Source organism: Danio rerio, chromosome 10 (assembly GCF_049306965.1).
Source record: "Danio rerio strain Tuebingen ecotype United States chromosome 10, GRCz12tu, whole genome shotgun sequence".
Lineage (NCBI taxonomy): Eukaryota > Metazoa > Chordata > Actinopteri > Cypriniformes > Danionidae > Danio > Danio rerio.
In genome coordinates this window covers 46,772,887-46,796,252 of record NC_133185.1, presented here as the reverse complement: position 1 = coordinate 46,796,252, position 23,366 = coordinate 46,772,887, and the positions used below count along the sequence as shown (strand labels likewise).

The 23,366-nt window shown below is 37.0% G+C and overlaps 2 protein-coding genes across 3 annotated transcripts in view; one reads left to right on the top strand and one right to left on the bottom strand.

Annotated features, from left to right (window-relative positions):
- Positions 1-13,705, bottom strand: part of ggt5b (gamma-glutamyltransferase 5b) — a 55,829-nt gene extending 42,124 nt beyond the window's left edge. The window contains exon 1 of one of the 2 annotated variants that reach the window (XR_012386548.1): positions 13,328-13,635. Coding sequence is in view for 1 of the 2 variants with exons in the window: in XM_002667837.8 (XP_002667883.4) it covers positions 13,328-13,485 (158 nt within the window). In the remaining variant the exon portion in view is untranslated. Of the gene's footprint in view, positions 1-13,327 lie in introns of both variants that reach the window. The other variant, XM_002667837.8, reaches the window with a different exon arrangement.
- Positions 1-23,366, top strand: part of ess2 (ess-2 splicing factor homolog) — a 779,665-nt gene that overhangs the window by 544,463 nt on the left and 211,836 nt on the right. The gene's annotated exons all lie outside the window — the stretch shown is intronic.

Below are 23,366 nucleotides of genomic sequence, written 5' to 3'. Positions count from 1 at the left end.
ATAACTCATTTCTAATAACTGATTTATTTTATCTTTGCCATGATGATAGCAAATAATATTTGACTATATATTTTTCAAGACACTTCTATACACTTTAAAGGGACATTAAAAGGTTAACTAGGTTAATTAGGTTACCTAGGCAGGTTAGGGTAATTAGGCAAGTTATTGTATAATGATGGTTTATTCTGTAGACTATCGAAAAAAATATTTTTTCCTTAAATGGTTCTTAAAAAATTAAAAACTGCTTTTATTCTAGCCAAAATAAAACCAATAAGACTTTCTCCAGACGAAAAAATATTATCAGACATACTGTGAAAATTTCCTCGCTCTGTTAAACATTTTTTGGGAAAATTTTTAAAAGAAAACTGAAGAGGGGGACGGGGGTGGGGGTAAGCGTACTGAATATAGGTGTGGATAGCAAGGACAACACCACTGCTGTCAGTGGTTTAAAAAATGCAACAAACATTAAATTCTACAACAATTAGTAACAAAATCAAATGTTCTCAATCATAATTAAGCATTTATTTTAACTGTTTGTTAGACATTGTATCTGGTGGTTTGAGGTTAACCTCTTACGCTAATGCACAAAATGGTGGGAAATGTCAACTGTTACTGTCAACTCTGTTAATGGTTACAAAAAGTGTAACAAACATTAAATTAGTAACAGAATCAAATGTTTCCAATCACATTTATGCATTTTGTTTTATTTTATGTCAATATTTTTATGATAAAAATGCATGAAATAGTTTTTTAGACATGGTGTTTGGTTTGAAGTTAGCATCTTATGCTAACGCACAAAATGGCGGGAAATGTCAACTCTGTTAGTGGTTCAAAAAGTTTATCAATAGAATTAGTAGCAGAATCAAATGTTCTCAATCACATTTAAACATTATGCTTTATTTTATGTAAATATTTTAATGATAAAATGTATAAAACATGATAAGCGGAAGATGAAAACTCTGCAACTTACAACTCTGTTAATGGTTTATAAAGTGTAACAAACATTAAATTAGTAACAGAATCAAATGTTTGCAATCACATTTAAACATTTTGCATTATTTTATGTAAATATTTTTTATGATAAAAATACGTAAAAATGTGTTTTAGACATGGTGTTTAATGCAGTTTGCATTAGGTCACAAAATGGCGGGAAATGTCAACTCTGTTACTGTCAACTCTTGTTAGTGATTTAAAAAGTACAAACATTAAATGAGTAACAGAATCAAATGTTCTCAATCAAATTTAAGCATTTCACATTATTTTATGTAAATATTTTATAATAAAAAAGCATGAAATTGTGTTTTAGTCACAGAATTTAGGTTGAGGGTAGCATCTTACGCTAACACACCAAATAGCGGGAAATGTCAACTCTGTTACTGTCAACTAGTGGTTTAAAAAGTGCAACAAACATTAAATGAGTGACAAAATCAAATGTTCTCAATCACATTTATGCATTTTGCATTATTTTATGTGAATATTTTTTTATGATACAAAATGCATAAAATTGTGTTTTAGACACGGTATCTGGTTTGAGGTTAGCATCTTATGCTAAAGCACAAAATGGTGGAAAAAGTCAACTGTTACTTACAACTCAGTTGTTTAAAAAGTGTGTCAATAAATTAAATAAATTAAACAATAATTAGCAACAGAATCAAATGTTCTCAATCACATTAAATATTTTGCTTTGTTTTATGTCAATCCCTGCTGCAAAAAACTGCTTAAACCAGCCTAGGCTGGTTGGCTGGTTTTAGCTGGTCGACCAGGCTGGTTTTAGAGGGGTTTTGGCCATTTCCAGGCTGGTTTCCAGCCATTTCCAGCCTGGTCTTAGCTGGTCAGGCTGGGAGATGACCAGCTAAAACCAGCTTGACCAGCCTAGCCAGGCTGGGAGCCCAGCCAAAACCAGCTATGTCTAGCTTAAACCAGGCTGGTCAAGCTGGTTTTAGATGGATTTAGCTGGTCATTTTCCAGCCTGACCAGCTAAGACCAAGCTGGAAATGGCTGAAAACCAGCCTGGAAATGGCCAAACCCCCTCTAAAACCAGGCTGGTCAACCAGCTAAAACCAGCCAAGCAGCCTAGGCTGGTTTAGGCTGGATTTTTTAGCAGGGATATTTTTATGATAAAAATGCAGAAAACTTGGGCTAATGCACAAAATGGCGGAAATGTCAACACATTTAATGTTTGTTGCACTTTTTAAACCATTAACAAAGTAACAGAATCAAATGTTTTCAATCATTTAAGAGTTTTGCATTATTTTATGTACATAATTATGTGAAAAAATGCATAAAACTGTTTTAGACATGGTGTCTGTTTCAAGGTTAGCATATTGCGCTAACACACAAAATGGCGGGAAATGTCAAAACAACTTTCCAAAAGCCAGCATTTACTTGTATATCACTGCAGGAGATCAAGAACAGTCTTCATTAGAAGAGAGCCTGTCTAAATCAGTAGAATAAGACGAAAGAACCCACAAAAAACAGCCCAGTTTCTATTGATGTGATGATGACCCACTGCAAAGTGACCCTGGGTAACGGAGACGCAATGTTCCCTGCTTCTTTCACATTCAGATGCTGTTTTGCTTGACAAAGTGCGAATGTGAGTGCGAACATCACATGCCATCAATCCAAATGAGGACAAACACGTCTTCTCTCTCAGGATAATGCCAACTCCTTTCTGTATCCGTTCAAAGCAGGTTAAAGCTCAACCACACGCAAAAAATCAAAGCCAAGTTCATTGAAATGCACTCATAAAAGCTCTGTACGCCGAACAAGGAAATTCTCTGGCAGAAAATGCAGGAAACGTTGAATGAGGATGAAAATGTGCCAAACTAGGAGCATGACTTTACGTTGTGAAGCTGGTTGATCCTGTTTTGATTGGCAGGAGACCAGTGTACTGACAGACCAGTGTAAAAATAGAGAAGATGCTTAGACATACGTTTTTTACATTTTTTTATTGGGATTGATGATTTTGTGAAAAACATTTAAGTTCTATTGAACCTTGATTCCACTCTACACTGTAAAAACATCTATCTATCTATCTATCTATCTATCTATCTATCTATCTATCTGTCTGTCTGTCTGTCTGTCTGTCTGTCTGTCTGTCTGTCTGTCTGTCTGTCTGTCTGTCTATCTATCTATCTATCTTTATATTAGGAAGTCAGGCAGTGGCGCAGTAGGTAGTGCTGTCGCCTCACAGCAAGAAGGTCGCTGGTTTGAACCTCGGCTCAGTTGGCGTTTCTGTGTGGAGTTTGCATGTTCTCCCTGCGTTCGCGTGGGTTTCCTCCGGGTGCTCCGGTTTCCCCCACCGTCCAAAGACATGCGGTACAGGTGAATTGGGTAGGCTAAAATGTCCGTAGTGTGTGTGTGAATGTGTGTGGGTGGATGTTTCCCAGAGATGGGTTGCGGCTGGAAGGGCATCCGCTCTGTAAAAACTTGCTGGATAAGTTGGTGGTTCATTCTGCTGTGGCGACCCTGGATTAATAAAGGGACGCTGGCACGGTTGTCAATATAATAATGAATATATATCTTATAGCAGTTTTTTGTTCTCGCAAATCCACCAGAGGCCACTGTGTACGCATTTTGAGATCCTAAATTTCTCTCACGAGCGCCATTCGCATCAGCCGTACCTCGGTTTTTTTACACGGTTTTCAGTTCGTTGGGTTCGGTTCTCATGGCTTGACGTGTTTTTTTTTTTTTTTTTTTTTTTTTTTTTTTACAATGTTTTTTGATTTTACAACATTCACCCTGTTATTTACTTGTTTATTTCACTTCTTGGCTTCTGTTTTTGTCTTACCCACTTTTTGGAATCGTTCTTCGCCGGACTCGAACCCTGCATTCATGGTCAACTCCACTTTGTGTCTTAAGTCCGTCAATGTACATGGCGAGCTACTGGACAAACTGGTAACAGCTGGAAAGTCGTCCAAACTGAGGTAAGCGGTCAGCTAGTTAGCACGAAAAGGAACAACGTCATACTGCCCTATAGCGTTTATTTTACAGATGAAATGCAGCCGTACAGTACCTACCTCTGGCTACATAATTCACGATTTCCAGAAATTTATATAGGGCTACGTTTTCAGAAAGAGCCCATGTTGTGATATATGGTCTGGTGTTGGTGTTGTATATTACACTACACAAACCTTGTTATAAACCTTCAGTACATTTTCTGTTATTTTACAGACCTCTAAATGTTATTTTTCTATTATTATATTATTTTAAAATGTCAATAAAAGTCGCTTTGTTAAACTCTTAAGCTGAATTTTCAACATCAAAAGTGGACAGACCAGAGATTAACATCCTATAATGCAATACACATCCGTACATAATAAACAGAAAACACTTGTGAGTCACTAAATACGGAAACTGTTCATTGACCGATTTTTATTTGAATTTTTTATAGTAGTTTATATTTGTTGTAGTAACCCTGGGTTTTCAATTAAAATTAAACATTTTTGTGTATGTAAGTTTTTGACTCTTCTAAAGCATAAAATTACCTTAAAATGTTTGCAGATATTTAAGAAACATGCTAAGTAAAGATTCTTGTTTATCTGAAAAACGATGCTGAAGTCAGATATTCTGCTGTCTTTTTTTTTTTGCTCTTTTTACCCGCCCACTGCCACTTTAGCCAATTATATTTCAGCACCTCAGTTGCCTTGGTGGAAAACAGCGTATATGATTCATTCAGTTAGAAAAGCTTTCAAAGTATGCGTCCGTGTGCAAAATGCGACCTCTGGTGGACAGTAGCAGACTACCGAAATGAGACGCTGATTCAGAGTTCCACATGAGGTGATTATTAATTAGCAAATAATATAAATATTACGAAAGTAAACGCAAGGTTAGCTGGTTACATTGTAACCCCGTGTACTAACAACACACTATGTGATGAGATTTGCAGTGATGAGCAATTTGGCTGTTTGCACCAGTCAAAATACGACAGAAATGTAAATGCAGCCATTCAGAAGCACAGAATAGTGCATTTAATGCACTCCAACTAAATACTTTATAATCTAATTAATACATATTAAACCTCTTTAACATTATTAAATGTAGATGCTGAATCACTGATATGGGTTGGCTTGCACTGACTCACAGTTCTGGAATTCAATTTCAAACAGTTTATTTTCAGGACCTGAGGTGAACTATCTGCTGCTGCTTTCAGTCGTATGGCAGTAAATGTCATGTAAAATGGCATTCAAGCTCACATTATTAGCATTTAACCCTTGTTGAGAAGTTTTGAGTTCCTAAACTGCAAACTCACAGTGTCACACCCCTGTTCAGATTATGGTTCACTCCGATCTCCACTCACTCAATCTCTGGCCAATCAGGACTGCCTCAAGGGCTTTATTAACTGCACCTGTGCCCACAGTTTGCCCTTTCTCGCTGCACATGGCTGAACTGTGCTGAGGACTGAATTTGATTTCCTTTGTTGTTGTCCCTGTGTGTGCGTATTTGACCATGTAAGTGGCTTTTGTATGATTTAAGTTGACTTAAGTGCTCATGTTTCATGTTAGCCATATTTCTGTTTAGATATGTACTTTGTTGATAGACTGAAGCATTGTATTTCTGTAATTTACTTAACGATTACTGACACATTGTATTTCCAGGGCTCAACAATAAGGACTGCCAGATGGCCCGGGGCCAGCGTGTGAGATGCTCGGGACAGTAGACAGGAACGTTACTGGCCCGATCGGGCCACTAATGCCCTGTAACTAAAGTTTGATTTGCCTGTGACTATTTGTCAATTGCGTGCAAATACAGTCAGAATAGAGAAACCGTTTGTGTTTTTCAAATGCTACCTTCTTGGTTCCTCTTATCTGATTGGCTGTTGTGAGCATGTTATTTTTTTCCGTAACAACCAGTAGAGCTAAGAGACAGCAACATGGCGGCAACATCAAGTGATGATGCTAAAGGAAAACATTTGTCTCTAACGTCTTGGAAGCAGACATTTACGAGGGTAAACCACGACTAAAAAAAAAGTGATGTTTTGTATAGTTTGCCGTTAGTTTGGCAGGTCAGTCATCCTTTGTTTTGCAATAAAATACCTGCACATTTTGCTACTTTTGTTTGCAAAACACTTTAATATTTTTTAAATATTTAAATTCTAGATTTACAAATATTTTGACATTTTTTTTATTTGTGGCTAAGAAATAGCTAACAACTTTTTTTGGTCGGGCCAGTGACAATATTGGCAGGGCAAGTAAAAATCTGAACCACTGGTCCGATCAGGCCAGTAGAAAAAAATCCTTAGCGTTGAACCCTGATTTCTGTTATTTCCTTGCAGAAAAACACACACACACACACACACACACACACACACACACACACACACACACACACACACACACACACACACACATATATACCCATACATACATACACACACACACACAGGAAAGACACACACACACAAACACACACAGACAAATCTTTCCTCCTGAGTACAAACTATTGTTGATGTTAATAAATGCAACTAAATGGAGTGACTAGACTGGACCACAGTTCTTACCGACAGCACCACTGGCTTCAAGCTAGCTATCTAAAATTTCCCTCCTAACTCCTTTTCATCACTGAATAAAGCGCATGAGGTGTAGCTGAGCTGATCATTGTCAGTTTTCTGTTGTTCACCTGTGAGAGGTTGTTTCTAAAATGTTATTTCCAGGTGAATGATAAAAAGTGTAGTTCGGAAGAGCCCTCCCTCACTAACAAAGGTCCAGAATTTGTCCCATAAATAAGCTCATTTGCCTTAGTTTGTTTGCTGTGGCATCATGGTGAAAATAACCCATTGAAAAAAGCTTTAAAACCAAGCAGAATCCTCTGTTTGCTGTCGCTTCGGTGTAACTTTATCTAATCAGTTCTGGAAAATGCAACCAAATATTTTTCATGAGTTCAACATCCAGCTGTGCAAGAAGACATACACTAACCTAAGAGAAGTGATCTTTCACAACTATGTTAAGTCACAACTATGTTTCACAACTAGTTTCACAACTATGTCCTCCTCCTCCTCCACCCGCATCCTCCTCCTCCTCCACCCGCTTCCACCACACTTACTACTGATGACTTGGCTACATTCTTTTGCACCAAAACTGCAAAAATCAGTGCTGCACCTACAACACGCAAGATACACCACCAACACCACACACACTCACCTTTTTTTCTCAGCTCTCTGAGTCTGAGGTGTCCAAACTCGTGCTATCTAGCCATGCAACCACCTGTCCACTCGATCCCATTCCCTCTCATCTCTTGCAGGCCATCTCTCCTGCAGTCATACCAACACTGACTCACATAATTAACACATCTCTTGACTCTGGTTTATTCCCCACTTCATTTAAGCAGGCTAGGGTAACCCCACTGCTAAAGAAACCCAACCTGGACCATACACTACTTGAAAACTACAGACCAGTATCCCTGCTTCCATTCATGGCCAAGATTCTGGAGAAAGTAGTGTTCAATCAAGTCCTGGACTTTCTTACTCAAAACAATCTCATGGACAACAAGAAATCCGGCTTTAAGAAAGGCCACTCAACTGAGACTGCCCTGCACTCGGTCGTGGAGGATCTCAGACTGGCTAAAGCAGACTCAAAATCATCAGTCCTAATTTTGCTGGACTTGTCAGCTGCTTTTGACACTGACAACCACCTGATCCTGCTATCTACGCTCGAGTCACTGGGCGTTGCGGGCACTGTTATACAATGGTTCTGATCTTACCTCTCTGACAGGTCATTCAGGGTGTCTTGGAGGGGAGAGGTGTCCAACCTACAGCATCTAAACACTGGGGTACCTCAAGGCTCTGTTCTTGGACCACTTCTCTTCTCCATCTACACATCATCTCTAGGACCAGTCATCCAGAAACATGGATTCTCCTACCACTGCTATGCTGATGATACCCAGCTATACCTCTCTTTTCATCCTGATGATCCCTCGGTTCCAGCTCGCATCTCAGCCTGCCTGTTGGATATTTCACACTGGATGAAAGATCATCATCTTCAGCTGAACCTCACAAAAACGGAAATACTTGTAGTTTCTGCCAACCCGACTCTACACCATAACTTTTCAATCCAGATGGATGGGGCAACCATTACTGCATCCAAAATGGTGAAAAGCCTTGGAGTAACGATTGATGACCAACTAAACTTCTCTGACCACATTTCTAGAACTGCTCGATCGTGCAGATTTGCACTCTATAACATCAGAAAGATCCGACCCTTCTTATCTGAACATGCAGCTCAACTCCTTGTTCAAGCTCTTGTTCTCTCCAAACTGGATTACTGCAACTCTCTACTAGCTGGGCTTCCAGCTAACTCTATCAAGCCTCTTCAACTGCTTCAGAACACAGCAGCACGAGTGGTCTTCAATGAACCTAAACGAGCACATGTCACTCCGCTGCTCATCCGTTTGCACTGGCTGCCAGTTGCTGCTCGCATCAAATTCAAAGTTCTGATGTTTGCCTGCAAAGTGACTTCTGGCCTTGCTCCTTCTTATCTGCTCTCACTTCTGCAGATCTATGTGCCCTCCAGAAACTTGCGTTCTGTGAATGAACGTCGCCTCGTGGTTACATCCCAAAGAGGGAAGAAATCACTTTCGCGAACGCTCGCGCTCAATCTGCCCAGTTGGTGGAATGAACTCCCTATCTGCATCAGAACGGCAGAGTCACTCGCTATTTTCAAGAAACGACTAAAAACTCAACTATTTAGTCTCCACTTCACTTCCTAATCTGCAACTGCCTCTCTGGGTATCACACTAACTGTACCAAAAAAAAAAAAAAAAAATATATATATATATATATATATATATATATATATATATATATATATATATATATATATATATATATATATATATACTAATACTACTAATACTTTCCTTCTTAGACTTTACAGACCTAAAACTTGCCTACAGGACTTACTCATTGTTGCTCTTATAGTTGTGTAAATTGCTTCCTTGTCCTCATTTGTAAGTGGCTTTGGATAAAAGCGTCTGCTAAATTACTAAATGTAAATGTAAAACATTTTACAAGTAACTTTTATTTTAAATTACTGCACCCGCGTTGAATGTTATCACTCAATTAATTGTGGTTATCAGCTTATAGATATGGGCCAGTAGGGGCCTGCTGTGACTACTGGTAGACTAAGAAGTCTATTATTATCCATCCACATGGTTAATCAACTATACTAGTAGAAGACTCCAGATCTGTTTTTACATTACTGTGACGGCTGGGTTTAGGGTTGGGTAGGGGCAGGGACGGATTTAACCAATAAGCAACACAAGCGGCCACTTAGGGTCCCAGGAAATCTGGGAGGCCCGCAATAAATATCTAGAAGTATAAATTGTAACTAAGCTATATATAACATTGTTTTCTACCATATTTTGTACAAATACAATTTAAGCATAATTAAAAATTATTTAATATACAATCAAATAAAATATTATTATTTATGTAATGTCATGTCATTTCAGGGCCGGAATGGGACTCATTTTCAGCCCTGGAGTTTCAAGCCAGACCGGCCCACCTCAGTTCACGACTGATTCCAATTCAGTTTCTAATTTCACTATCACGTCTTTTTCAACAAAACAGCTGCTTTGCAACAACCCTAACAGTATTATATGTCTTTACAATAAAAATGAAAAAAAAATTAATAATAATTTTACAGGTGAGATTCGAACACAGGTCCGCGGTGTTGAAATGCAACGTGCTTACCACTGGACCACAATGGTGCTAAAAATACAGCTATAAAAAATAAGTAATTACTTGTGAACCTTAAGACACAGCACTATTTTCCTTTGATGGCTCAATCTTTTTCTCCCCTTTTTAGATTTCTGATCAAGTTATGTCAGATTTATTAATGTAGTGAATCATTTGATTTTAATTGAGCAGGTGTATTATTCATTAATATCAATTATTCGAATTCTTATATTCAGTAAGGTGCCGCTGTTTGAGGTCGATAGTTACATTACATCATCATCATTAACGTTAGTTAACCTGCAGGCTGCATTTTGCTCACGGGGCTGCGAGAAAATAAATAAAAAGCGGCGCTGCGGCAAAATAATGAATAAAAAGAGTGAGGCGATGGTCAAAAAAACAAATAGATGAAAAAAGTGCGACTGCTGAGAGTTCAAGCAACTAGGGACACCGGCCCTCGCGGCCAAAAAACAGACCGGCCCACCGGGAATTCTCCCGATTAGCCAATCCGGGCCTGTGTCATTTTCATCCGCTTTTCCAGGGCTGGGTCGCAGGGGTAGCAGTCTTAGGTGATAACAACCTGACTTCCCTCTCCCCAGACACTTCTTCCAGCTCCTCCGGGGGGATCCTGAGGCGTTCGCAGGCGAACCGAAAGACATAGTCGCTTAGGCATGTCCTGGGTCTTCGCCGAGACCTCCTCCCGGTGGGACATGCCTTGAACACCTCTCTAGGCGTCCAGGAGGCATTCGAAACAGCCACCTCAGCTGACTTCTCTCGATGTGGAAGAGCAGCGGCTTTACTCCGAGCTCCTCCCAGGTGACAAAGCTCCTCACCCTATCTATAAGGGTGTACCCTGCCACCATGCGAAGGAAACTCAGCCACTTGTATCCGAGAACTTGTCTTTTCGGTCATGACCCAAAGCTCATGACCATAAGTGTGAGTAGGAACGTAGATTAACCGCTAAATCGAGAGCTTTGCCTTTCGGCTCAGCTTCTTCTTCACTACAACACTGAAATTGTAAATCGCCCATGTCTTGAGGTTGTTCATTATGATGCGATTTACCTTCTATGTGTGATTTGATTGGACAGGAATCACAGGACTGATTTTTCGGTCACACTTTACAATAAGGTTCATTAGTTAATGTTAATTAATGCATTTACTAACATAAACAAACAATGAACAATACATTTACTACAGTATTTACTAGGGATGTAACGGTATCAGAATTTCACGGTACGGTAATACCTCAATATGAATGGCCCGGTACGGTATTTATTGAGTAATTTACAGGAAAACAAAACTAATAAAAAGACTCGAAAAAAATGCCAAAAGTGTTTATTTACCTTAGCGCTGAACATATCAATGACATACAAATTAGCCATCTATCTGTAAGTTTCGAAACAGGAACTTCAATTTTTCAATTTTAATAACAAAAAACTATTAAACCATATAAAAAAAAATAAAGTTTCAATTTAGTATTGTTGAAAACTCATCACATTCAACATTTAATCACTTACTTAGAGATGGGTTTTTTTAAGGAAAATGATCATATAACTATAATCTGGTAAAAGCTGGGATCTCTGGGCATTTACGATGTCCCCTGCAACAGTAAAAAACCCTCTCATTTGGGACTGAGGTTTCTGGGACAGAGAGATATGATCTAGTCAAGGTTGACCGCAGTGGGTAACGCTGTGCATTGTCTTTCCCCCACATGGACAAGCCATGAGTGAGATAGAGGTCTCTTTGTGGTACAAGTCAATGTCTGCATCAATCTGAACAGTGTGCTGTATTCTGCAGTCCCCATGACCAGGGCCGGAGCAAGCTGAACTGCCGCTGTAGGCAGAGGACGATCACGCCGCCCTCAACCCCAATGTGAAAACGAAAGTGACCGGTTGTGAAAATGAAGTGAGGTGTCGCAGACCTCTTTTCCGGCGCACTATGCGCGAATATAACTGAGGACGCGCGGGTGCTGAGGGAGGGAGGGAGGTGTCGCGGACACTGCGCTCTTTATTCTGCCGCCCTATGCGCGGATATAACTGAGAACACGCGGGTGCTGATGAAGGTGTCGCTAACGCCGCCCTCTCTATTCTGTCGTCTATGCGCGAATATATCTTAGGACGCGGGTGTTGAGGGAGGTGTCGCAAACATAACTGAGGACGCGGGTGGTAAGGGAGGTGTCGCGGACGCCGCGCTTTCTATACTGCCGCCCTAGGCGGCCGCCTAGGCCGCCTCTATGGACGCGCCGGCCCTGCCCATGACTGTTTTAGTCGTATTCCCCAACTTGTATTTCACCACAGTCTGGCAGTGCCTGCTTATTGTTTTTTTCTTTGTCTGTCACCTTTTCTCCTTTTTCGTTTCTTTTTTGAAAGAAACCGAAATGCTTCCACACATCTGATTTAAAACCCGCTTTAGGTTCGATCATTTCCAGCTCTTTTTCTTCCCCGCTACTAGCAGCACACTCCATTTACGCATTACTGGATCTGTAGAGACAACAGACCGCAAAGGATGATGGCCACGCCTGGGCTGATGGGAATTGTAGTTCCCGCTACCTCCCGTTCGCTTCATTCGCCTGAGCAAACTTTTCTCAAAAATATAGTTTTATTGAGTCATGTGACTACAGGAATATTGAAAAAAATTACTATTGCGGTATGACGGTATTTACAATATTGTTACATCCCTAGTATTTACTCATGTTAATAAACGTTAGTTAACGAAAACACAGTAGTTCATTGTTAGTTCATGTTAACTCATGGTGCATTAACTAATGTTAACAAGCTTAAATGTTAATAATGCATTAGTAAATGTTTAATTAAGATTATTAAATGCTGTACATGTGTTGTTCATGATTAGTTCATGTTAGTAAATGCATTAACTAATGAACCTTATTGTAAAGTGTTACCGATTTTTCTAATCTCCATATTGGAAATAATAAAGTAGTGACAGCAGGTTGAAGGAAATTAGTGGAGTAAAAGTACCAATATATGGACTAAAAATGTACTCAAGAGAAAGTAAAAGTGCTCAAACTACTTTGTAAATTACAATTTCTAAGAAAAACTACTCAATTACAGTAGTTTGAGTATTTTTAATTTGTTACTTTACACCACTTGGGATATTGCTTAAAGTGTCACCAAAGGGGAGTGCTTAAATCTCATAATTAAATAGAAAATGAGGCGTATATCTGCCCACTTCTTTCACCATGGGTACAGGCCTGTAATTAGTCATTTATTGAGCTTATAGCTTTAGTTAATAGCGTGAATTGTAGCTACATTAGAATTACCCAAATACAAATTAAATAACCCTTTTGAAACCTTTATTTTTTATCAATATTTTGACACATTCAGTCCAAGTGTATATCCAAACTCTGTGTCTGCAGGGCTTTCTGTAAGGCTGCATTATGTAATCTCTTAAACAGATTATCTCATTGTCAGCATGTTCATTGTTGATTACTGTCCGATATATTCAGCATTATGTCTTTATGAATGCACCACAGCATATAAACACATTGCTCTTAAACTGACATGCAGTTTTACCGTCTATCAGCTCGCACTGAATCTATACTCTCTTTGTAATTAGTTAGTGATGCTGTATTATAGGCTACTAAATTGCATACAAATCAATGCTGAAAGCGTCATCATAATGAAAACGCGCATGTCTTACCTGCCGATGTCGGAGCACATGAGAGAGTCCGCAGAAACAGCGGCCCGAGTAAAGTCGCATTTCTGTTTGCTGAAAAGTATGCAAATGCAGATAATTGCAGCAGTGCACACTAAAGCGAGTAAACAAAAGCAGCATCGCCTCGACTGAGATTTGGCCATGATTGAAGATTTGATCAGCGCCCGACCGGCAGGTACAGTGTAATGAAGCGCGCGCTCGCGTCTCTCTGACTTTAGTGCTGCATGGGGGCGGACTGAAGGAATGAAGGAGTTCGTAAATTTACCCGAGAGATTAGAAAGTTACTGGCAACTGAAGTGTGAGAGAAGAACTGGAGGTCACATGGCAATAGAGAAGTGGATATCCACTCAGACTTGATGTTTTGTAAGTTTGGTACCGAAGTCCTCGGAGACCATGCGTTAGTATATTTATTTATTTATTATTATTTTTATTGATTTATTTTTATTGTAGTATTTACAAACATAGTACATGAGATACATCTCACAACAGTTATGAACATAATAAAAATAAATAAAATAAAATGAAATCAATTCTTTCATTTATACAAAGTATAAACAGATGCCAGGGGTAGAAAAATAAATAGGTAAGATAATAATAATAATAATTATATATATATATATATATTCTATCAATTGAAATTTACATAATGCCTCGTATGTTTTTTTAGCTTTTCTGTTTTTTATTTTACATAATGTAGTACCATATTGTTTAATCTCCTTTATAAAATGAACACAATTTGGCTTAGCTTTGGCCCATTTCTTGACATGGATATGGTATTTTCCAAGTAATATTATTAGTTGTATAAGAAAACATGTTTTTGAATCAATTCCATCTTGTACAAAAGCAAATATGACATCATAACAATAGCAAATATGACATCATAGTTAGTACATTTATTTTCTTTCTTATTTTCTCGTGATCATGACGTAATATTCGCTTGATCTCGACATATCAAAAGTTGGGTAACAAACTTATGAAAATATCATGCTTCCAGTATGTTAGTAATTAATGCTTTCTGTATTTCTTGATTTAATTTAATTTTGTACTTCCCCTTTCTTCATTTTGTTCTCTTTTTTCCTTTTCTTTTTATTCATTTTTTCTTTTTCACTTATTGTTCTTATCACTTTGTAATTGCATATTCTTGTATTCTAGTCTTATACAGATTACTTCCTGATTTATATTGTACATTTCTTTTTTTCTAAATAAAAGTTTATTTAAAAAAAACTTGGGTAACAAATCTGTATTTCAATCCGAATTATATGTTTAATAAAATCGGTGGTCTCTATTTTAAAATGTAATTTATTGCATGGTAAATTCAGGGGCGCAATTACACATTTACTGAGAGGTATGCGGGTTCAAGTTCAACAATTGACTGAAGCTGCTATTACACCTCTTACAAATTCAAATAAAAAGACTGTAAAATGTTTAGTGTAAAAAATAAGCCGAGACAACCTGCCTAAAATGTTCTATTTTATCAAAACGTTATGGGCAAACTGTTTTTTGTTAACTAAAATTAAAATAGTTTTGAGCAAAAACAAATGTTACCAAAAGGCCTGATGTATCAATATGATACATAATAAATTTCTAAAAACATCTATATGTTATAAAAATGGATCTTGATAGCAGGATTAATAAACATTTCAGTCCCAAAAGAATGTGAATAACCCGACTATTTGTTCATGTGTCGGTTTTAAGAGGGTTAAGAATCGATATAATCAAGTATATACAATTCATATAGGGGAATTTTAAATCCAAATATTATTTTCTATTTTATCTGAATGTATATTGAAAAAATCGAAACAGTTACATCTTCATGAACACTTTATACTTGGCTGTGTGACTGCATGTTATTGTTTTAAATGATTTTGAGTAAAACGTCGTTTAAAACTATAACATGCAGACCGATCTCTGAATATCCGAATGCATGTGTTTTTTTCGTGTTTGCATGTTCATAGAACAGAACCAATCTGTGTCAAATATGAGCAAAAAATCAGAATTAGGTCACATTTAACTGGCAGTGTAAACGGGGCCTAAGTCCGCCACTGCTCACGCAGGTGAGTGGGCTTTACTAACCACCTGAAGAAAACACATTTCATTGACACTTTACCCAACAGTAGCACCAGTTTTGCACCAGAGACTTCCTAACAATTTCTCAACATCTTTTAAAAAAAACATTGTGCATTTATAAAGTAAGTTTCACACAGGTGAGGGGGCTTGACAAACCACCTGTAGAAACACTCTTCTCTAAAAAACACTCCCCCCTTCTAACTCGAGCACTTAATTCTTTGAGCACTAACTGTTTTATAATCAGCACTTGTTGTGTGTAGGCATAGGCCAGAATAAGATTCTGACGGTATGATAACCTTGGATAAAAATATCACGGTATTGTGATTACTGCTGTGAAATATTTTCTTTTTAAATCACTGGGTAAAAAACTTTTTTTTTTCCTCTTTGAAAACAAATTATTTTATTCTTTGAAAGATTTTTTATATTTTAGAGCAGTAAACACTTCAGGCTAAATCATGAAAATGAGCATTGACTTCTGCTGTCTTCATTAGTTTCAAAAACACTGATTTCTTAACAATTTAAAATGGCGTCTTTGGATATCTTTTCTGCTGTTATTACTGTTGTCCTAAAAAAAAGAAGTAAATAAAAAATCTTACACATCCCTTAGGAAGGGTATTACAGAAATTTTTGGCGGTTTTAAAACCTTGACTTTTTCAAACCGCGATATACATTGAAAACGGTTATTGTCCCATGCCTAGTTGTGTGTATTGCCTCTTCTTGTTGAATTGCTGTATGCCTCCTCAATTGTAAGTTGCTTTGAACAAAAGCATCTGCTTAATTACTAAACATAATTGTAAGAAGACATTTTGAAGAATGATGCATACTGGTAGCCATTGACTTCCATAGGAAAAACAGACAGTATGAAAGTCAGTGTTTACCAGATTCCAACAGTCTTTAGAACATTTTCATTGGTGTTCAGCACAAGAAAAAAACTTAATATATATATTAATAAATTAATTAAATTAATAATATATATATATTAATATATATAATTAATAATATATATATGAATAAATAATGATCATTTTCATTTTTGGTGAACTATCCTGGGGTGCGTCTCCGAAACCGTCGTTAGCCAACTAAGGTCGCAAGTTCCGTCGTTACAAAAAGTTTGTTGATTTGCCGTTTCCCAAATCCGTCGCTCCAACGCACATTCGCAAACTGCATCGCAAACTTAAGCACTCGCAACTACACCTCTGGAGCTTTTGTTTGAAACGTAGTTCCTGGCTGTGTTTTATTTCCACCTATTCCCCCTATGCCCTATTCAAGGGCATAGGGGGAATAGCATTTTTTAACTTCTAACATTTAAACTTCGAATGATTAAAAATAAAATAACATTTAAATAACATTTAAACTTCGAATGATTAAAAATAAAAAAGCATTAAGGTCATCTCTTTTAAGTGTCATTTGCTTTCTAACTATTTTTACAGTTCAGTTTTAGCGATCTTCAATGCTTTCAAAGTGCACTGCGAAGGGAGCACAATTGTAAACATGATGTAATTTTGAACACAGCCTCATGGGGAAAGCTGTAGGTGACCTATTATTTATATTAAATAGGAATAGGAATTTATATTGCGTCTCCAAAGCTTGTGAAAACAAAGAGCATGTGGTAATTATTTTAATTTATAGTGGGTTATCGATTAAGTATCTGTACTGTATATGACATGGGCCCGCTGGTTTGAACTTTCTGCTGTAGTTTACAAGTGTCGAATTGTAAAAGTAAACTTTTCTAAAAAATAATAAATAACTAAACAATACCCTTCTTAATAATAATAATAATAAGTATTATTATTATTATTATTATTATTATTATTATTATTGTCATCATCATCATCATTATTATTATTAATATTATTAAATTGTGATTGTTTTTCATTTTTAATACATTGTAAAAAAATATTAATAATTAGCATCATCCTCATGATCATCATTAGTATTATTAAAATAATTATTAAATTATGAGTTTTTCATTTCCTAATATATAATAAATATTACATTTCGTTTTATAATAAATCGCCTAAGTATTTATTTATATGATATATATATGATATGAGCTTTTGTAAGTGATATGTTTTAGAATAGGATATGTCATTCCCAATAATATTTGTAAAGGAAACATATATGTGGCCTTTACTTATATTTCAGTTAATATAGATCATTTAATATAATCTAATATTGGATTTTATTTAAATGTGTGTCTGTGTAAAACAAAATAATTTGCAAAAAGAAATGACGGGGTTCTTCTATAAAGAAGTAGTTCCTCCGCCCCGTTTAGAGCATCATTATAGCCGTTTTACGTTATAACTAACATGATTCAATCGATGGATCTGCGACAGAGAAACTAAGCGTTTTGGGAAACACTCGTCACTACATCGTTCTTTTCCCAAACGATGCATCGTACCATGATAGTTCAGCCGCGAGTTACGTCGTTGTTCGGAAAACGCACCACTGTTAAAAAGATACAGTTGGTATCCCATTGACTTCTATAGTATTTTTTTTTCCTACCGGGGAATTCAATGAAGATCATCAATTTTTGGTTACCAGCATTCTTCAAATTATCTTCTTTTGTGTTTATCAGTAAAAAGAAACCCAGCTCAGTAATGACCGAATAAATGTGTTTTGTTTTCTTCAAGTAATCAGGTAATGGCAGCCAAAACAACTCAAAGTAAATGTGAAGATTCACTTCACGAGTAGTTTCATTTTGTTTGCTGTTTTCTTAAGTTGCTAGAATTAAGATGTTTCAAAAGTGAATGCATTTGGAATCAAAATAAATAAGCAGGAACCATAAAGTAGAAACTAGTATTTATGTATAAGAAAATTAATCACACACCAAAACATTCTGTAGTGTATTTTTTGGTGTGTTCTATCACGCCACGGCCAACCAGAAACCCCATTGAGACCCTGTCTAGATTTAAACCAGCATTAACATTGTGTATTTGCTGAAGATAACGTGGTTCTCAACTTTTATTCCCCCCAAGGCCTCTTAAGCAAGTATTGCAGGACCCCCACATGGGACTTGTTGAACTCAGAAAAGCGCAGACGTGATTTATAACAAGCTTTTGACATTGTAGTGAATTCACTTTTATAGTAAAAACATATGTGGACTAACATACTGAAAGCCTCTTATGGTTCTACCAATAGCACCATTTGTCAAAGTTGTTGTATGGCGGCTTTAAAAATGAGGTTTGAGTTTCTGAACACAAAAGATATTTTAAGGAGCTCCTATTATTTTTTTAAAATGACCTTCCATGTAGTGTTTAACACAGCACTAAGTGAATGAAAACATCCAGCTGTGGGTCAAATCTGAAAGTGCACCATGTTTAAAATTGAGTCTTCAAAGAAAGAGTTGACTGAATGATTTGATTTGTATTCGGATCTTTCGCCTGCCTGTATCAACGTTAATAAGTGACCTGGCCAATTATGAAATGCCGGATGTGGGAAAACATGAACGTGCCTTTCCCTTCAAACACTAGCAGAGCGTAGGGGATCATGGGATTGATACTGACGTGAAGATTTCCATCACTGAGAGATGGCCAGATATGTGGCTGTGGGGAATAAAGGGTTAAAGATAATTTTTACAAAATTACCGTAGTATACCATGTGCCAAGGTTAAAATACCAACCAGCCGAGGGTTAAGTCTGAAAGTTTACTGTGTTTAAATGTATTAATTCTTCAAGGAAAGAGTCGACTCAGAGTCGAATGAATGATTCATTTTGAGTTTGGATCTTTTGCCTGGCTGTATTGATGTCAATATCAGACATCGTCAAATATAATGTGCCGAATCCGGTAAAAAGTGAACGTGCCTTTACCATCAAACACTAGTGGAGTGGAGGAGATCATGGGATTGATCATGACGTGAAGATTACTATCAGTCAGAAATGGCCAGATACAGTTGAAGTCAGAATTATTAGCCCCCTTTGAATTTTTATTTTTTTTTAAACATTTCCCAAATAGTATTTAACAGGGTAAGGAAGCTTTCACAGTATGTCTGATAATGTTTTTTCTTCTGGAGAAAGTCTTATTTGTTTTATTTTGCCTAAAATAAAAGCAGTTTTTAATTTTTTAAACACCATTTTAAGGTCAAAATAAGCCATTTTTTTCAATAGTCTAAAGAGCAAGCCATCATTATACAATAACTTAGCTAATTACCCTGACATGCCTAATTAACCTAGTTAAGCCTTTGTGTTTGGATATTTTGCCTGGCTGTATTGATGTCAATATGAGACATCGTCAAATATGAAGTGCCGAATCCGGTAAAACGTGAACGCGCCTTTGCTTTCAAACACTAGTGGAGTGCAGGGGATCATGGGATTGATCATGACAGGAAGATTACTATCAGTCAGAGATGGCCAGATATGTGGCTGTGTGGAATAAAAAGTTAAAGATAGTTTTCACAACATCACAGTATACCATGTGCTGAGGGTTTAATAACATCCAGTCGAGGTTTAAATCTGAAAGTCCACCATGTTTAAAATTGATTCTTCAAGCAAAGAGTCTACTAAATGATTCGTTTTGTGTTTGGATCTTTTGCCTGGCTGTATTGATGTCAATATCAGACATCGGCAAATATGAAGTGCCGGATCCGGTAAAACGTGAACGTGCCTTTACCATCAAACACTAGTGGAGTGGAGGAGATCATGGGATTGATCATGGCGTGAAGATTACTATCAGTCAGAAATGGCCAGATACAGTTGAAGTCAGAATTATTAGCCCCCTTTGAATTTTTTTCTTTTTAAAATATTTCTTAAATTGTATTTAACAGGGTGAGGAAGCTTTCACAGTACGTCTGATAATGTTTTGTATTCTGGAGAAAGTCTTTTTTGTTTTATTTTGCTTAAAATAAAAGCAGTTTTTAATTTTTTAAACATCATTTTAAGGTCAAAATAAGCCATTTTTTTCAATAGTCTAAAGAGCAAGCCATCATTATACAATAACTTAGCTAATTACCCTGACATGCCTAATTAACCTAGTTAAGCCTTTTTGTTTGGATATTTTGCCTGGCTGTATTGATGTCAATATGAGACATCGTTAAATATAATGTGCCGAATCCGGTAAAACGTGAACGTGCCTTTCCCTTCAAACACTAGTGGAGTGCAGGGGATCATGGGATTGATCATGACAGGAAGATTACTATCAGTCAGAAATAGCCAGATATGTGGCTGTGGGGAATAAAAAGTTAAAGATAGTTTTCACAACATCACAGTATACCATGTGCTGAGGGTTTAATAACCTCCAGTCGAGGTTTAAATCTGAAAGTGCACCATGTTTAAAATTGATTCTTCAAGGAAAGAGTCGAATGAATGATTCGTTTTGTGTTTGGATCTTTTGCCTGGCTGTATTGATGTCAATATCAGACATCGGCAAATATGAAGTGCCGGATCCGGTAAAACGTGAACGTGCCTTTACCATCAAACACTAGTGGAGTGGAGGAGATCATGGGATTGATCATGACGTGAAGATTACTATCAGTCAGAAATGGCCAGATACAGTTGAGATCAGAATTATTAGCCCCCTTTGAATTTTTTTCTTTTTAAAATATTTCTTAAATTGTATTTAACAGGGTGAGGAAGCTTTCACAGTACGTCTGATAATGTTTTGTATTCTGGAGAAAGTCTTTTTTGTTTTATTTTGCCTAAAATAAAAGCAGTTTTTAATTTTTTAAACATCATTTTAAGGTCAAAATAAGCCATTTTTTCAATAGTCTAAAGAGCAAGCCACCATTATACAACAACTTAGCTAATTACCCTGACATGCCTAATTAACCTAATTAATCTGTGATGTATTTAGGTCCTAGGCCATTTAGTGATTTATAGACCAGTAATAATACTTTAAAATCTATTCTGAATGTGCCTGGGAGCCAGTGTAAAGACCTGAGTACAGGTGTGATGTGCTCTGACTTTCTGGTTCTGGTCAGAATTCTGGCTGCAGCGTTCTGGATGAGCTGCAACTGTCTGGCTGTCTTTTTAGGAAGACCAGTGAGGAGTCCATTACAGTAATCCACCCTGCTGCTGATAAAAGCATGAACAAGTTTCTCTAAGTCTTCACTGGAAACAAAGCATCTGATTCTTGCTATGTTTTTGAGATGATAGTATGCTGATTTACTGACTGCTTTGACATGACTATTGAAACTCAGATCTGACTCCAGAGTCACACCAAGATTCTTGACCTTATTTTTTTGTCGTTTGACCTTTAGAGCCTAGGTACGCATTTACCTTGAGAACCTCATCTCTGTTCCCAAACGCAATGACTTCAGTTTTCTCTTTGTTTAAGCGTCCTTCCCCGACGCCTCTTGCTAGTTTTTTCCATCTTTTGCTTCTCCTTCCGTCTTTTCCACCTTTACCTTGAACTAAGGAGTGTACATTTATTATAATGACTCGGACAGATCGGCAGCTTCAGCTCATTACAATAAATGTACACTCCTTAGTTCAAAGTAAAGGTGGAAAAGACCGCTCAAACAATAATGCAACAGGTATGGCTGCTTGGACTATACCACCTTGACGTTAACCCAAGGGGGGAGAAGAGATGAAACCACTGTCACTTTACAGACTCTTTTTACATTTATATTGTAAACACAAAACAATTTTATATCAACAGTAAGTAAACAGGAGGAAAATATAGTGAAATCAATATAACCAAAATAATCCGGTTATACTTGCCTACATATTAGCCTGTTGCTGGAGACCCCCAAAACCAAAATATGACCTTAATGGGGTCTTTAAACAATGCTTGAAACCTGTAACCACTGACTTCCATAGTATTTGTTTTTCCTACTATAGAAGTCAATGGTTATTAGTTCCCCAAATATCCTATTTTGTGTTCAATATAACAAGGAAACTCAAGCAGGCTTGGAACAAATAAAGGATGAGTAATTATGACAGATTTTTTTTTGGGGGTGGACTATCTCTTTAATGTGGTTCTACTGTGATTATGAGTCAGTAAACCATATTTAATGCTATTTTGCAGCATTTTCTGTAAGCGAGGCCTAACCCTATTCTGGCATCCTCTGCTGATTCAGACCTGTTCAGGCTTTCAATCAAGAGCAAGAGCTTCTCATCTGAATCTGTAATGACAGACATTGATGAGACAAAACTGGCAAATGCTCCAGATCATATCTGTGTTTGCGCTCAAAGCTTTTTCATGTTTTTGTTTCCAGCATTATAAGGAGAGTTCACTCAAAAATTAATATTCTGTCATCATTTACTCACCTTCACTTGACATATAACCCCCGAAAGAGAATGTTGTTAGCCATTGACCTCTATTGTATTTTATCTCCATTACAGAAGTCAGTGATTACCAGCTCAATGGATGACATTCTTAAATATCTTCTTTGGTGTTTAGGAGAAAAAAAAGAAACCTTTGTAACCACAGAGTGTGAGTAAATATTCACTTTCGGATGAAATATCCCTTTAAGGAATGTACATTACTTCATATTCAAATGATTTTTGGCTTAAAAAGTGTATAATTTTGACTCATAAAATATATGGATGGTTATTCTGGCTAATTTTTCCATGCAATATAAGACATATTTGGTGTTATCATGGACCCTTTTTTGTCATCAGCATCTTAAATCTTTAAAGTTTTTAATATTTTGATTTATAAAAAAAAAAAAATCTGTTGTTTCCGTGAGATTTTCTTCAAAATCAAAGTTTGCAATGTTGTGATGCTCCTCTTTGCTGCCTGTTTTGTTTTAATGCTTATAAGGCTTTATTACATGACTGGAATACTGGGTTACTGATTGGTCAGTCACATCTTTGCAAGCTCCAAATCATTTAGAATCACACTGATAACTTTGAATTACATTGACCGTCACTGAAAACATTAAAATCTCAGTTTTGGTGAGCCTGTGTGAATTGTAGCCTCAGTTTCCAGTTCTCAGCTGACAGGAGCAACACCCGGTGTGTTCTTCTGCTGGTGTAGCCCATCCGCCTCAAGGTTGGACATGTTGTGTGTTTAGAGA